The sequence below is a fragment of the Nylanderia fulva genome, unplaced genomic scaffold, assembly GCF_048542155.1.
Source record: "Nylanderia fulva isolate GAGA-0341 unplaced genomic scaffold, ASM4854215v1 Scaffold200, whole genome shotgun sequence".
NCBI lineage: Eukaryota > Metazoa > Arthropoda > Insecta > Hymenoptera > Formicidae > Nylanderia > Nylanderia fulva.
Window position 1 is genome coordinate 173,033 of NW_028190265.1, and position 13,117 is coordinate 186,149.

General features: G+C 24.0%; 1 protein-coding gene across 1 annotated transcript; it reads right to left on the minus strand.

Moving 5' to 3' along the window:
- Positions 1-1,552: 1,552 nt before the first annotated feature.
- Positions 1,553-13,078, minus strand: LOC114942495 (uncharacterized). Its single transcript, XM_085482421.1, is given in 14 exon segments — positions 1,553-1,789; positions 2,541-2,688; positions 2,828-2,973; positions 3,084-3,525; positions 3,622-3,714; positions 3,795-4,169; positions 5,990-6,150; positions 9,324-9,491; positions 9,735-9,818; positions 10,020-10,164; positions 10,587-10,729; positions 10,809-11,250; positions 11,344-11,683; positions 12,450-13,078. Coding segments are annotated over 14 exon segments (2,826 nt in total). The 5' UTR covers positions 12,499-13,078; the 3' UTR covers positions 1,553-1,699.
- Positions 13,079-13,117: the final 39 nt, after the last annotated feature.

Below are 13,117 nucleotides of genomic sequence, written 5' to 3' on the forward strand. Positions count from 1 at the left end.
GTCCATTTTAGAACCAAGCGTGTCACCCATGATGCAGTTCGGACGCTGTTACAAATACAGAAAGATATCTGGCCAGTTCTATTGCTTATAGCCAAGCGTGGTGACTTTCATATATTATATATACATATATGTATCTCATATATATATATATATATAAACATGTATATACATACTTACAAAGTATTTGATAAGTTAACCGAAAAAAGAGCATGGAGGAGTAAAAATAAATTGTTAAAAAAAAACAAAATAAGATTTAAAAAGCAAGTTTTGACCAATCGAATTTTAAAATATTTTAAAATACTCAAAATATTTAGTTAAAGTTAGAGAAAGAATACGGAACGGCATCGTGTTACAGATCGTCCCTGAGATAGAGCGTAAGTGGGGGTCGCTGCTCCGGCCTAAAGGGTGTATATAGCAGTTCGATCCTTGAGAGAAGTTTTTCGCAAAGGTTTTTTTCAGATTTGCGCACATTTAAAAAAAATAAGAACTTGTAGTAATTTATATCATCAAATATATATTTTACAAGTGAAAAAGATTTGTAAAACAAAAATGGATAGAAACAACAATATTTTAAATAGAAATCAATTTAACCCCAGGACTCAGAATTTGGCCGACAGGAAACGCAAAATTGGACCACCCAAAATAAGACCAATAACAATAATCGTGATCAGCAATCCAAACAGTAAGTTAATTAAACATTTCTACATTCTATTTATTTTATTACAATGCGAATTGTTTTTATTAGTTTGATTAATTTATTTTTGATTTATTTATTATTTTGATTAATTTATTTACCCTAGAACAACTGAAAAAGCTGGCAAAAGCGAGGGAAGTCAGACTAGAGTTGGTCTACAAATCAAGTAAATCTAAATGTAGATAAATATTCAACATATAAAAATTAGAGCCAACAGAGACCAACTCTTCAAGAATATATTTGATTACATATAATAAAATGATTAATCCTATATATTATAATTACATATAATAAAATGATCAATCCTATATAAAAGATACAAAATTGGTCCTTTATTTATTTCCCTAATTAATTAACATATACGTTTTGACTTTATTTACTCTTTTTCAGTACGAATTATTAAAATTGTAAAAAATATTCGGTGAAGTATTAAATAATTTAACACTCTTTCGTATAACGTGTTAAAATTGTAAATTTATTTGATAAAATTATACATGATTTTAGTATTATATGTACAATATTTTATACGTGTCTAATATTCCAATAATAATATCATAGTAGAAGAATAGAGAATGAAAAAAATTACGTTTTTAGTCACTTTTATTGCTTTATCATTGGTAAAAAATCTGTATTTTGATAAAAATAGTAGAAATAAATGAAGAATAAAGAAATGAAAATTGAGAGCAAGATGAATATGGCAAATATGGAAAACATTCAAACGATAGGAAGCAAGTCTTAGGTCCAAAGAAGAGGAGAAATTGGTGCATCAAATAAAAGATCTCTTTTCTAGAGGTATTTGTGCACGAAGCGTTGGAAGACTTAAATTGCACTCCATGGAAAGTACATAAAAAAATAATGTAAGTATGTGAATTTTATATCTTTAATAAATAATAAATAAAATAAATTATAAATTAAAGATAAAAGTATTTAAAATTTTCAATTAGTTATTTACTCTAGTATACGTATCAATATTTGTTATAATGCATATCTTAAGGTTTATTACACTCAAACCAAACACTTGGGCATTATTTCTTTACGGAATAATATAGATTGACTTCTCAAATACTTAATCAAAGTTATCTTCTTGTCTCGCATCTAAAAGAAAAATATAAATATGAAGAAAGATTAAATATAAACAGTTCTGATTACAAATTACAGGGTGTCCCACAAGAAAATGCTAATCAGCAATTTTTTAATGCATACAGTTATTAAGAAAACAAAAATTGTGTTGAAAATAGAAGTGTTTTCAATTTTTAATAGATATAAATAAAATGTTTGTACATTATTTTATTTTATTGCTAAAAAGTAATAAAAAAGTGTTAATAATCACATATGTAAACTAATGCTAAATATTTTCGAAGTGCACACCATTTGAATTTGTACAAAATTTCATTCTTTTACGAAAATTCGTAAAAACTTTTTCTAACATGTCATTTTTAATGTTATTGGCGAATTTTTTAATAGCTGCTATTAAATCTGGCATTGTTGAAAATATTTATCATTAGTTTATGTGATTTTATGTGATTATTAACACTTTTTTCATTACTTTTAATCAATAAAATAAACTAATATACAAACATTTTATTTATATGCATTAAAAATGCTTTTCTCTTTTCAACACAATTTTTATTTTCTCAATATATGTATGTATTAAAATATTAAAAATTAGCAGCTGATTAGTTTCAGTATTTTCCTATGGACACTCTGTAAAAAATGAGAGATTATATCTCTTTCTGTCTATATGTATACAAAATGTATTTCATTGACTCATCATTGCCAAAATTACAAAAATATTAATTACTGTTGAAATTAACAGAAATCATACAACAGTAAAATAATTACCAACCTCTATAGCTTTTATTGGAGTGGTACGGCTGTTTGTCCACCAAGAAAATAAATACGATCTATATATTAATAGTTGGTCGACAAAAATATTCGGAAATTTCTTGAATCGTATGTGAAAACATCTTGCATTTTCTAAACTTTCCGTGACGCTGTAAACAATAAAAATATTGTTATCTTAATAAAATTTTTATAATAAAAAACTATATACATATATATGTGTGAGTAAGTATGATAAGTAGAAAAATATGCGAAAAATTCAGATAATTCCGAATTTAATATTATACGTACTAGTTTGGTTTCCAAAATATGTTGTAGCGAATATGGTATATGGAATGTTGTAGATTTATTATATCGCAACGTAGACCAAGTCTCCTGGCCACACTGTGATATATAATCACTAAAATTATTTCTTGGCCACATTTACGTAGTAAAACCTGCGGCAGACATTGTATGTATAGAAATTAATCAAAAAACGAAAAAAAAATTTAATATATAACAAACATATATGGCCAATAATATTATATTATAATCTATAATAACTTACATTATCTATACACATGTTTGTCAAATTTGTGTCTGTCAATTTGCATAGTCGAAAGTTTAATTTGCCAAATATATATTCGTTGAGTGTATCCATAATCTGAATTCCTTCCGCTTCGTTCCAATGATTATTGTCGATATTGTTGTTTTTCCAATAGGAAAGAGTTTCATCAGACGTGGAGAATATCGAATGGTTGGGATACTTCTTTCTGAGGCAATTCATCACCTCATTTGCTATGTGATCTAATGACGTTTTTATATGCAAATAAGATACATCCTTATTTAGTTGAATATACTGTGCAAAATAAAAAGCAGTCCATTCCAAAAGTTGTTCTCGGTCATTTTGTGTTATAAATGTATTCCACATATTTTTTAAGGATTGTAATTTTAGAAAGTGATCTTTTTTTACATTACTATATCTTTCGATTAAATCGCGAGTAACTTTCCTGAAAATAAAACAATTAGACACATTTTTTTAATAATAAAAAATAATAAAATTTATTAACTAAATTTATATTAACTAAAAATTTGTATTTACTAACCAATAAGTATGATGCGTTTGTTTTATCGAATTATCCTTTATCTGTTTTAACAATATTTTGTAAGATCTTTCGGTTAGATTGTAATTAGATTTTCTGCAAAATTTATATATTAACTGAGCAGTAAGTATATATAAATTTATGAAATTAATAGCACTATATCTTAAAAATTATACCGTGGAAATTGTGTTAGCAAGTTTTTAATCTCATCAATATAGAAAACATATTTTATCATATCATTATTAATCTTTTTATAAATGCTAAAGTTTCTCCAAAATTGTTTTAAAAATTTATCTAAACAATTTGCATCTTCAAATTTTATTAATGTATTGATTAACATAATGTAATTATATTTGTTTAATCCTCTATCAACATAATCTTGAAAAATTATTTGAGACATATAATTTCGCAAATCTCTGGAACAATTTATTCCCGTTTGTATAAAGTTTAGTTTGTAGCTTTTTTTATTCCTCTGTACGTTTTCGTTAGTCTCCTTTAGTTCATTTTCTTTAAGCATAATCTCGTCACAAAGTTTCTTTGCAGTAGACCATCTGCAATACAAACAAAAAATATTTTAATAAATAAATCTCAATTAATAATGACAATCACTATTTAAGTAGGAGTTGTGGAAATAATTGACTAAATTAGCAAGTAATAATCATTTATTAAATTTCATGACGTTTCGACTATATGGTTGCGTGGTCCTTTTTCAGTGAGACTAAAATAATTTATTACATATATTATTATTATCAACGAAACACTAATATAAAATTTGCAATTGGAAACGAACGTAATACTTACAAGTTAATTTAGTAATAATTAACTCATCATACAGCAATAATCAATAGCAATCTTTAGTGAGAAATATACAAGTCAAAATTAAAATTAAATTGAAAATGTGAGACAGCCACAATATATCCCAACAAAGGATCGTCAGATTCTAGTGTATTTTAAGTGAGATTATTTACACGACCTTAATTATTTAATTATATATTTCGTTTAGACTCTCTGTATCCTTCTGTGAGTTAATGTTGTTGTTGAGTTTTTTAATATATAAAACATTTCGGCTATCTTTCTTTTCCTTACATGTTTTTCCGTGTGTAAAATGTTAAATCTATTCCAATCAAAATTATGTTCAAATTCAGATCGATGTTTACTTATAACCGAATGTGAACTATGATGTAATTTAATATTATGACAATAATTCTATAAGTTCCTTAATTTGTGTACTAGCCCAGCAAACACCAAGTAACAATTATATAATTGTTAGTTATAATTTCCCACTCAACAATATAAATGCAATATAACACACGTATTATATTGCATTTATATTGTTGAGTGGGAAATTATAACTAACAGTTTTATAATTGTTACTTGGTGTTTGCTGGGAAGATGTCTCTTCGTTTATTCTATATATGATGCGGTACAGTCATTGCAGTCAATTTTATAAACGACATTAGTCGCACAATTACTAGATAGCACATCTTTACCTTCGTGAAATTTAATAAACAATTATTACTTGCTAGTTTGGTCGATTATTTCCACAACTCCTATTTTAATAAATTTTTGAAAATTATACTAAACAATGTTATTGCACCAGTATAATGAATTTTCAAAGCAATAATTTTTTTTAAATATATGTATATTTAAAGCATAAATCACAATAACAATTATTTTTATTTTAATACGAAAAATATATAATATAATTTTTAATTTTAAATTATAATTAAATTTTACATTACAATATACAATATAATAAATGCAAATAGGCAAACTCATACTTACGTTACATTCTTATTATGTAATTATAAACTATATAAAAAATTATTTAATTTTTTATTATATGAAATATTTATAAAATATAATTTATCTAATTAATTAATAATATAATTTAATAACTAAATTAATCTAAGAAAAATAATAAAATTAGATAATATAATTAATAAAATAAAAGTGCAGAATTTCTAATTTTTAATATATTTTATTTTATTATACATATTATCAAAATAAATAGGAAAATAGATTGAAAGCAAAGATGTAGAAAAAATAGTTATTACAAAAAATAACTCTTAAAAAATATATTTTACTAAAATCTAGTTTTAGTTTTAAACAGAATAAATTAAATAATGAAGAAAATTATTTAAAGATCATTGTTCGCACTGCTTTCTACATCTTGTCTTTCATTATTAGCCTATTTTCCTACGTGTTTTAATATTAATTATTGAAAGTTTTATATGTTTATTTTATTACATTTTATTTTTAATATTCTACATATATTAATTTTATTTTTCTAAAATATATTTTTTTACAAGTAATACTCCCTGCTGTTAATGAAATAAAATGACAAAAAATTTACAGATAAAAAAAATACCTCTGATAAAACTTTTGTTCTCGAAACTTCTTAGTTTGAGCTGCATACTGAAATTGCTTGCAGGCACATCTGAAATTAATAGTATCTTCAATAGTGATATCTTTGAACGTAAGAATGATCCGTATCACCTCGTTAGATAAGCACGTTATCGTAGTCATTATGAAAAAATTTCAATAAAACACAAGAATAATGGCGATAACCTCGTTGGATAAGCGCATTAATGTAGCCGCATTATAAAAATTATTCAGGAAAATTATTAAAGTAAAAGAAAATAATTTATTCGTGTAATTAACTCTCTGTTTTTAGAAGCACATCAATAATATATCTCTATCTGTTGTTTTACCGCGATTGCAGAGAACACAAACACGTGTTTCATGAACACTATATACAGATACTGTCTACTCCACGTCTATTTTTATTCTGAAGAACTGAAAAATGAAACTTTCTCCTTGTCTAGAAAAAGAAGGAATATCCTTTTGTTAACCGTCACATCGTGCGCACGCAGGAAAGAAGTTCGAAATTAACGAATATTTTACCTTTTTACCTACTGATGTGCATTTTCTTAAAATATACGAAGGCAAATAGAAGCACAAAATAGCAATATATCATTTGTTACTTTCTTTCAAGTAACATATTTTATTATTTTCAAGAATTATGTAATATGTAATGTTGAATTAAGAAATGACTAATAATTAATATATAGTAATTAAATTCACATTTCACTAAAAAGTTTAACAGATGTAGAACATAAGGGTTTGATATAATGAACGCAATATACTATACATGTTGATAATATCTGATTATCATTGTTGTATTTATACTAAACTATCTGTAAGTTTGACATTATATGTAACCCTTCTTCTTACTGCATATTTTATATTCTCTGATCTTGTATTTAAGTGCTCTGTTTTTATACAACGAAAAATGAACTGGAAAGTGTAAGAATAATACCAGATTTTAATTGCTATGTCTTGTTAATTTATTTTTAAATACATTATTAACTTTTGAAATTTTATATCAAACTAATTAGAGCTGGTTAAATTATTATTGGTAATTATAATTTATATAGAATTGTATGTGTTATCAGAGAGAAAACCCTCTAGAGATTCTTCTTTATTATTGTTATTTATTAATATACAATATATACATATAGTTCTCTAGCATATACTTTATGGTTTAGTACACTAATTATAATTAAAATTATAATTCCTTTGGATTAATCTCAAACATCTTAGATTTTTTCTTTTCAAATATGTAATTAATTATTGTCTTAGCTTTATCACATCTGAAGAAAATGACTAAACGAGCAGATATTAACTTCGAACAGAGCTCTGATTACAAATAAAAAAATAAGAAGATGAGATAATTGGATAAAATATTGAAAATTCTTTCTGCCTAAATAAATCTAATTTAAGTTAACAATGCATTAATTAGTGTCAAAATTAATAAAAACCCTATGATTAATTACCAACTTTTACAGTTTTTAAGACAGAAAATTCAGAAGAATTTGTGCTGGAATATAATAACCAAAACAGCAACAGTTGGTTGATAAAACAATCCAAGAATTGTTTGTAAAAATTGTTGAAACATCTTGCATTTTTTGAAATATTCGTGATACTATGAACAATATGTATGCATAAGTGTGATAAAAAAAAAATAAAATGCTGAATGTGATCTAGATTTCAAATCTAATATTGTACTTTCTACCTTGATTTCCAAACTATACAGATAAGGGTGTGATATGGCATATTTTTATTATTACATGAAAAGTTCAATTCATATAAATGCAATCAAAATTGTAGTGTGTAAATTTTATTGTATATATAAATAGATAAATTATTAATTATATATATATATATATATATATATGTATAAATTATATATTAAATATATAAATACAAATCTAATATAATAAATTATAATATAAATATAATATAATATAAATATAATATAAATATAATATAATAAATTATAATACAATATAATATAATATATTATATGTATATAAATTATAATAAATTTTACTATTAAATATAAAAAGACGTAAATTGTAATATTTCAATTAATATATGTGATGCGTTTTTTATATAGAAATTTTTAGCTTATTTCTAAAGAAAGGACTTTTGTAATGGTTATATCATATATTGTTGAATTTGGCATTAAATATTTGGCTTTAACTTTTATAGTAAAACAAATCTCAAAACTTTCATAATTTTTTGAAAATTAAGAAAGAATTAATTAAAAAGTTAATTGAAAACTACAATGTTTTCTAAAAAAAATCTAGTTGCACTATTTTAAAGTAAATTATACAACTTTTGAAACATTTTTTCATATTTTTTCATTTCAACAGTATTTATTAAAAAATTAAAACCGATTTTTTAAGAGAGTATTCTATTCTCACAACAGAAATCATTAATAAAATGAAAAAAATATATGACTCTAATTTTGATTCAGATAATAATATACAAATAGTTCATTAAAATCAGTATTTCCGGCTTCCCTTGTTATCTTTTCATTTTAAATAGCGTATGTGTGTGTGTGTTGTCTAATATAATTAATATAATAATTATATATATAAGTTTTTCAAAACATTTGTACATTCTAAATATTGTATAATGTGATTTATTAATTTATGACTACTTAAACTATTAATTTATACTACTAATTTTCACATATTCTTTTTTGAAATTTCTTTCTCTAATCAATTCTCTAATATTTCGAGCAATTACAAAGGCATCATACGGATAAAGTCTTTTTAGCATTTTATTTGCCACGTAATGCGTGCCTTCGAATTTAGAAAAATAGCGACCAATTTCGCTATTATTGATCCATTGCGGCGTTGTTAAAGTTATATGATCTAAAATAAAAAATGTAAATACAAAAAAAAGATTATAATTACGAATTTAAACCAAATAAATAAATGAAATAAGAAATATATCAAATATATCATATAATATATAAATAAGAAATATGTCAATTAAGATAAATAAAATAAAATAAAAACAAAATAAATATAAAAATAAATTATATAAATAAAATTAAATAATTAAATAAATTAAATAAGATAAATAAAATAAAAACACAATATACACCTTTATCTCGACCAATAAAATAAATAAAATAACTATATTTAAAAAAAAATCAAAATAAAATATTATTTTATATAATAATTATAAAAGACTCGTCTAATGATATTCATACCTTCCTCCACGCAACACATTTTATTATTTTGGGTAAGAATTATATAATAATTAGTTTCTTGTTTTATAGCATGACAATTACAACAGTGGTTCAACGGCAATACACATATATCCATATTTATTACATCGCTTACGGACAAATATGTAACGTGTCTATCTTTATATCGATGCCATCCGATTATCACGCCGGTACAACTATCTGTAAATTGATCACTATTGGTATATGTAACTATCATTCCAACCGCAAATCTTACTTCCTCTGGTCTATTTAACTGCTTTGTACTTTTAAAATTAAGGCTGAGCTGGAAAATGCAAGATTATATTTGAATTGTTATTTCATCTTGCAAAGCAATTCCTAAAATATTAAACTTTTGTAGCACGTTGAATTACAGCTGATTAAAATAAGAGATAACAGCTTATTTATTATAGATTATTATAAAATTTATAATTGTAAATAATATCGGAGATAAACTTCATAAAGATATTTTTACATTTTTATTTTTATTATTTAATTATTAACAGTACTAGCATATCTTCCGATTTACCACGTGCATGCCATGTTCATGCGGATTAACCCCGAAACGTACATTAGTCAAAAACGCAAATAGTTCCATTATTCCAAATAAAATCTGAAAAAAACGATTAAACATGAGCAAGAATTAAATGAACAGAGTTCTGAAAATAAATGAAAAAATAAGAGATAATATGTAATTTAATCTGCTAGTAAAATATAAAGTATATTTCATTAATTTATATCTTTGTTAAGGTAAAAGTATATTAATTAGTTAAAATTAATATATAGATGAGACCATATATAAATAATTACCAACTTTGTTAGGTTGTTTTGTTATTGGAATATTAACATTTCTCTTAAAATACATTGTTTCAAGTATCTTCAGTTGATCGAGGAGACAATTTGGGAATTGTTCTGAAATTATATTAAAACATCTTGCATTTTCCAAACTCTTCGTGGAACTGTGAACAATATAAAATTATATATATGTATATGTGTTTGTATAAGAATAAAAATGCCGAAAGGTTCAGATAATTCCAATTATTATTATATACATAATTGAAAAATTTGTGTTAAATTTAACAATTATCACGTGTCTCATAAACAGTCTGCAGAAATTTTTAAGTTAATTGAGTTAATTTAACAAAAAATAGATGCTTATTATGTTATTTTTACACTTCTTTTCCGTTGTTTTAATAATTTAATATGTGAGTACAATTAATATCACAGCAGTAATATATTAAATTAACACACATGACATGTGTAAATATTTACACAATAAATATTAAATAAATATTAAGTATATAAAGTTAAATATAAAAAATTTTAACAAGAGCCCTTTTTTAACAAAAAAAGAACACAAATTTTCAAACTGTGTACTTACTAGTTAGGTTTCCAAAATAAACAGTAATGAGAGACCTCGCACATTCGTACATTTATCAGATTGCAATATAGACCAAGTCTCCTGGCTACGCTGTGATATATTATGAATATAATTATTTCGTGGCCACGTTTCTTTTCTAAAACCTGTGATAAATAAAAATAAATTGCAGTAAGATATAAAACAAACATAATATAATTATAATATAAATCTATAATAACTTACATTATCTATGCATATGTTTTCCAAATTTGTGTCTGTCGAATCGCATGGTCAAAAGTTTAATTTACCAATTATATATTTCTGGAGTGTATCCATTATCTGCGTACCTTCTGCTTGGTTCCAATAATTATTCTCGATATTATTGTTTCTCCAATTAATAAAAGTTGTGACGGATGTCAAGAATATTGAATGATTGTGATAATTTACTCCGAGGTATTTCAATGCTTGTCGTGCGATCTTATCTAATGATGCTTTTATGTATGAGTAAGATACATGCTTTTCAGGTTGTAACCATTGTGCCAAAAAAGTAGCAATCTGTTCTAAAAGTTGTTTCTTGTTAGATTTTTCTATAAATTTACTGTACTCCTTCTTCACCGAAAGATGCCTAATATAATGAAGCATTTTTATAATCCAATATCTTTCACTTAGATTCCAACTAGGATTTCTGTAAAAAATGTTCATGCAACAATTATATAAAAACTGTGCAACAATTATATTATAATCTATAAAATTAATGGAGCTATGATATATATCTTACTGTAGAGATTGTATAAGCAAGTTTTTAATCTCATCAATAATAAAATAATACGTTAAAAAATTTTCATTAATTATATTATCAATGGGATTTAAACTAAAATTAAATATGCAATCAAATTTGATCATATTATCGATTGAATTCTTGTCAATATAATATTGTTGAAGTGTTTCAGATTTAAAATTGTATAATTGTCTCGCAGCATTTATGCCTGTTTTTATAAATTCTTTATATAAGTTTTTTTCATTCTTCTGTGTAGGTTTTGCAAATTCTTTCTGTTTTTTTTTCCTTACATTTATTTTCATTAAGTTGTTTATCATAAAGTCTCTTCGCAGAAGGCCATCTGTTAGACAAAATATATTTTATTACTCTTTTAAAAATTACACTAATAACAGTGTTATTATATCTAATAAATTTTCAGAAGAATAAATTATATAAAATGCATAATATTTAAAATATTAGTTGAAATATAAATCTTTTTGTTGTTGAATAGAAAATATGAAATATATAATTTAAAATTTTAAATTGTAATTAAATTTTACACTAAAAATATACAATAAAATAATAAGAAAAAGAACAAGGGAAAATTATATATTTACGGTACAGCCTTATATTAGTTAAATATAATAAATTATTTAATTTTTACATTTTATATAATAGTACAATTTAAAAAAAATTAATAAAATGATAAAATAAAATATTTAAATTAATAAAATACATATTTAAAATTTCTAATTTTTAATATAAAGTGTGTCTAAGATAAATAAGAATAAACTTTAATTTACTAAATTCACATTTAAAATGATGCAAACGCATTAAGAAATACATATAGAATAAAAAATCGGAATGTTCTCGAATTTATAGTTTTGAATCCTTATTATACTATAATTTAATCAGAATTTAAATAATTGTTTTTAAAATTATTTTTAATAAGCAAACGTGTTATATAAATATATATATATATATATATATATATATATATATATATATATTTCCAGCATCTTATTATTTATATTTTATATGTTTTATTATGCTATAAAAAAACTAAACTGGAAAAGTAAAACTAAAGGCTAATGAAATAAAAGAATTCTACAAACAAAAAGAAATACCTTTGAAGAAACTGTTTCTCCAGAAACGTATCGTCACATTTGGCTGCATGCTGTAATTTCTTGCAGACGCATCTCAAATTAATGATATCTTCAAGAGTGATCACTGTAGCTTAGAATGATCAGTATTATATTATCAGGTAAGCACGTTATCGTTTTAACCATTACGAATTATTAAATATAATACAGAAAAATAATTAAAGTAATCGTAATAAATTATTCGCGTATACAATTAATATATCCTGTTTTATAAAACACGAAAATCACTAATATATTACTTATCTGCCAATTTTAGAGAGGATTGGTGAGTATTTTGATATACACACTCTATACACGTCTTCCACACTGTGCGTACTGTGGTGGACTAGTGAGCTCCACTGACTCATTCCACAACCTATGGGGATGCCGGAGCATTGGCCGAACTCCGACGGGTTAGCGCCCTCATCTAAGCGGAACTAAAATTGTTGATAATTATTGACAATTTTAATTTCGCTATTATCGGCAGTTTCAAAATATTAATTTACATGCATGTCAAAAAAAAAAAACAATTTTATTGTGTTCAACATATTATATTTTTTTTGACAACATAATATATTTTTACTGTTGAATCATCTCGCACACGCGTTTTTATCTAAGCGTGTCAATAACAGTAAAACATACATGCATAATTG